The 4,796-nt window shown below is 44.1% G+C and overlaps 1 protein-coding gene across 2 annotated transcripts in view; it reads right to left on the bottom strand.

Annotated features, from left to right (window-relative positions):
- LOC123981783 (NACHT, LRR and PYD domains-containing protein 12-like) overlaps window positions 1-4,796 on the bottom strand; it is a 109,926-nt gene that overhangs the window by 67,312 nt on the left and 37,818 nt on the right. The window contains exon 9 of one of the 2 annotated variants that reach the window (XM_046066951.1): window positions 3,561-4,582. The exons of the other annotated variant lie outside the window; for it this stretch is intronic. Within the exon in view, the coding sequence (XP_045922907.1) occupies window positions 4,558-4,582 (25 nt within the window). The 3' untranslated portion in view covers window positions 3,561-4,557. Of the gene's footprint in view, window positions 1-3,560; window positions 4,583-4,796 lie in introns of those variants that run through there. 2 annotated transcript variants of the gene reach the window in all.

Genomic DNA, 4,796 nt, shown 5'->3' with positions numbered 1-4,796 from the left:
CAGAGGGACCCCCCCTCTGAACCATCTCCTGTAGCAGGTCGGCTTGGTAGGCTTGAAGCACCGCCATGGTGTGCAAGCTCGCACCTGCCTGGCCCGCTGCCATGTACGCCTTCCCCACGAGCGTGGATGTGGTGCGACATGGTTTGGATGGTAACGCCGGCTTCTCCAGGGAGGACGCAAGTCGAGGGGAGAGATAGCTCGCAAGCGCATCCTCCACCCGAGGCATCCTCCCATAACCACGGTCCCTAACCCCCATCACATTACTGTAGTTCAGTGATCGGGGTGTGGAAAGCCGTGTAGAGAAGGGTCTGCCCCATGATTTACTCAGTTCATCATGTAAATCGGGAAAGAATGGCAGAGACCGGCGTGGAGGTGGTGCGTGGTGCTTAAGAAACCTTTCATCAAGCTTACCACAAGCCTGTGGTGTCTGCTCCTCCTGTGGCCAGTTGAAGTTGAGCTTAGCCACGGCTCTAGTCACCACCTCCAGCAGCACGTCATAGTCGGGCGCGGCCAGATGACGACGCCCCGATACCCGGAATTCATCGTCCACTATGCTGAGCACGTCCGCCTCCTCGGAGTCGGATTGCTGCAGCGTCTCCGGATTCAAACCGCAAGCGGGAGAAGCCGAGAACGGGCTCCCGAACGAAGAAAAGGAAGCGTCGGAGCCAGCGGATGAAGGTCGGGAAAAAGCCTCAGCCGTTCCGAAATCCTCCCATGAGTGAAGCCGCCGGGCCGCCTCAGCGGCCGCGCCACGGGGAAAACACATCCGGCCATCCTCGGAAAAGAGAGCCATGCTGTACCTCAGTACCCGCACAGAAAGGGCTTCGCAACGGCGAAGGCAGCCCCCTCGAGATCTGCCCGGGCGTGCTCCATCCCCAAACATGAGACACATCTCATGAGAATCTCCATCCGTGATGTACCGAGGGCAAGAAAAAACACACCTTCTGTACATCTGGTTGCCGGACATGCTGGTAGACTTCTTCTTCAGGTAAGACACACTGCTTGTAGGACTGGAGCTTTCTTCAAACAACATACAGAGCGCCTGCTGAATAGAAAAAAGCTAATGATGAGTGTGAACAGGTGTGCTTTATACTCCTCCGGTTATTCCGTCACACCTTACCGTTCTAGCAACAAGCCAATAGGATTGGAGTGATTTCATTCACGTTCAGACCTGCTTCGCCTAGAGGCGTTCCCATAGTGTCGTAACCGACGCAGTTCGAGTTCCCTCGAAGGGGAACTCACAGTTCGTACAACTTTTAATCTTCGTGGCCACATTTAGTCAGAAACAGCTTACTGCCTTTTACCAGTGACTTTGAGTGAATATAGATCACATATGTCACAGATATTTCATACATGGAGGTGAAATGTGCCACGGGGGCTGCTTCACTAAATGTCTTTTAGTCATCAGGACCATGAACTGGGGAACAAAGAGGCATGACAACACCAATTCCTAAAATATCCATGAATCACAAAACAAAACATGTGAATTGTGTTTCTGTCTGTAAATTTAAAATTATGGAACATGTCGAGCATTAAAACTACATTTCATTGATAATGAGGTCTTTGTCACTTCTGTAACTCCATTCTGCTGTATTCATTGATGAAGCTAGTTCATCTTCATCATTATCAATGCTGTGTTTCTCTGGCAACAATCACTGTAGAAAGTGAGTCAAATAAGTTTTTTTTCCCAACTCATATCACAATGAAACTTTACAAACTGAATGTAAACATAAATAGAAGCTTTTCTATTACAATTTTATAGTTAATATTCAAATATGGTATCTCCTCACTAAAATGCATTTGCATATCACACAAATCTATTTTCCAGCACATTGGTAAGAATCAGAAGGAACAGTTTATCAAAACATTTTTTTTTTCATGGATTAATTCAAAATATACCAATCAGGAAACTCAACAAACGTAACCTACCACCAGGTGCACATTTTAGACGATAAGACTCTTGGTTTGAAAGGGGTGTCAAGGAAGCATCTACACCCGGGTCGAGAAGCCGTCATTGAACAGGGGAGGGGGTCTACGCCACCACTTATCCCCCACTTACAATGCTGTCCTTTCATCACTTCCCAGGAAACTCAACAAACGTAACCTATTGGCCTCAGGTGAAGATACCAACGATGGTCTAGTTCTGGGCAATGATTAAAATTTTTCGCATTGTCATGCCCAAAATTGAATAATGAATTCTAAAGTAGTGTACTGTTCTCTTTTAATTTGTACTGCTATATACACAAAAGTGCAATAACATGTGGTTTGCAAACACTTAAAACAAACAAGGTGCTTTTTACCAGCAGTATTTCCTTTACACAGTACCAATAAAATATTCTCAACTTAAACATTAATGTAATCAAATCAAATATTCTACCAAAGCTATTTGCCACTGCCAAGGCATTACCTTTTATCTAGCTTGTTAAAACATCATCAGAGTCCAGTTTTCTTGTTTTTTTCTGAGCAGGTATCAACAGAAACATTTGTCTTTTATCAGGGAGCAGCGGAAACAGTCTATGTTCAGTAAGTGTCCCTGTTACAGTGAGGTGAAATGGTCGCCTCACGCACATGCCACCCACCACCCGCCGGCGAAGTTGAATTGTCTTGAACTTTTGTATGTGACGCGCAGCACAAACCATTGGAAGAGAGACTGATCCTCGCTGTTTGTGAGTTTATAGTTTATCTATTACTGTTTACTAAACAGGATATCAACAGGAGGGAATTCACACGGCACAGCATCCCTGCAAATCCAGATGTAGGCCTATCAGGTAAATATATGTAGCCTATATTTTTAATTTAAGTTAAATAGGCTACAGCTGTGTAGCGCACAGAATCCGTTGCCATGGTTACTATCAATAGAGCACCTGCTGTTTACTTTTGGAGCGGTTGTCTTACTTCCCCACACGCTGCATCCAACGTAGTCTGCTGAAGGTTTGACTGGATGCGACAGCCTTCATGACAGATCAATTTTCAATCATTGTGATAAATTTATCACTAACAAAGAGACAAGTCAACACTTGAGTCCAGAAGACAAACCATGGTAAACATGATGCTGTCAGGACTGGATGAAGGCCGGGGAACCAGAGGAAACACACAGAGGAAAAGGGATTTTAGAATATAAGAAACATGAGTGAGAAATATTATTTTAAGGAAGCCCCAATTTTCATCAGACTGATTCAGTGTTCTGGTGTCTAAACAAGATGGATCTTCAATATTTCTTTAAATCTGTAGTTTTCTCTAAACCCAGCTCAGTGTCAGCTGCTGCTCCATCATTTCCTCTCTCTGCTTGGATTGAACTTAACATGGAAGTCGAGCTGCTTTTCATTTTTGATGTGGATTAAACAGAGTGAGACTTAATCTGGACAAGTTTGATTAAAAGTACAAAAAACCCCCCCTGAGAATAAAAAACACTGAGAAACTTTACATTTTGGCTTTAATTTAAATTCCGATGTAACTACATGTAGAGATCACAACTCTCTTTAAGGCTAATTTATTGATCATTTTAACTAAAGATTAACTAAAAAGCCTGAAGGAACACTGAACATAAAACAAACTCTAAAACCTACCACACAAGCTCACACAAAACAAAGTACATCAAAAGACAACTTAACAGATAACCTGCAGTACATCAGGCAGCCATCATCATCATCATCATCATCATCATCATCATCATCAGTGGTTATAAAAAACAACATCTCCTTCTACTTCTAAATAAAAGAGTAATCAGGAGCATTTAACTAAATTATAAATTATTGGTTTATTTATATACCCCAGAATCATAAATCATAATTAGCCTTAAGGAACTTTACAATCTGTACAGGATTCAAACCCCTCTATACTTGTAACATTGATTCCCCCCAAAAAGAAAAAAGGCTCAGGAGGAGCAGCAGTGGAGGGATCCCTCTCCCAGGACTGACAGGAAGTAGATGTGTGTTTAGAATAGATCAGCACGTGGAAAACAGTGGAAAAGCAGCTCCAGCAGAAGCTGCAGAACATGAACGCTGCTGAGAACGATCAATCCACAAGGTGGCGCTGCGACAGAAAGCTAAATAGAAATATCCATTTAAATAAATTTTCATCTGCAGTTATGTTAAAATAAACGGGACTAGTCTGTAGAGGCACTTTGGGTTTATAATATCTAAATGAATGTAAAAAAATTAAGCTAGTAAAGTCCAGGTGGAGGAGGTGTCTGAGTGTGCAGCAGAAGGAGTGGAGGAGTCTCAGTGTGTCTGCAGAGACTGTGTAGAAGGACAGAGCAGCAGCAGAGCAGTCCAGATCCACTGATGATACTCTGTCACATCCAGAGGAACACACAGGGATGGTGGTGGACTTGACTTTGTGTCTGACAGTGGAGCTGATCTCAGAGCAGTTCAGACTGCAGCACTGTTGGGATTCCTCTGTCAGTCACTGCTGGATGAAGCTCTCCTCTCCACTCTACCTCCCAGTAACATGGCCCAGTCAGAGCCTCTCCACACACAAGCTGATGCTGCTGCTTCAACCTCTCTGGATCATCAGGACACAGCTGATCCTCTCTCAACACCTCCACCTTTCTCATGTTTACCACCTTAAAGTTGGCTTCCAGCTGATGAGAGAAGAAGACAGAAAGCAGAAGTCATAAATCGGAGTTTACAGAGACTCCCTTCATCAGCTGTCAGTCAGTGATGCAGCACATCCAGTATAAAGACCAGCAGGGACTTCAGTCCTGTTCAGACCAGAAGTGGAGCGGCTGTGTAGCGTAGCCAGCTTCCTTTCAGCTCTCATGTTAACGTATTGGAGTGAACACACTGAGACCTGCA

Source organism: Micropterus dolomieu, linkage group LG13 (assembly GCF_021292245.1).
Source record: "Micropterus dolomieu isolate WLL.071019.BEF.003 ecotype Adirondacks linkage group LG13, ASM2129224v1, whole genome shotgun sequence".
Taxonomy (NCBI): Eukaryota; Metazoa; Chordata; class Actinopteri; order Centrarchiformes; family Centrarchidae; genus Micropterus; species Micropterus dolomieu.
The sequence above is the reverse complement of the archived record's forward strand: the minus strand, read 5'-3'. Positions and strand labels throughout refer to the sequence as shown.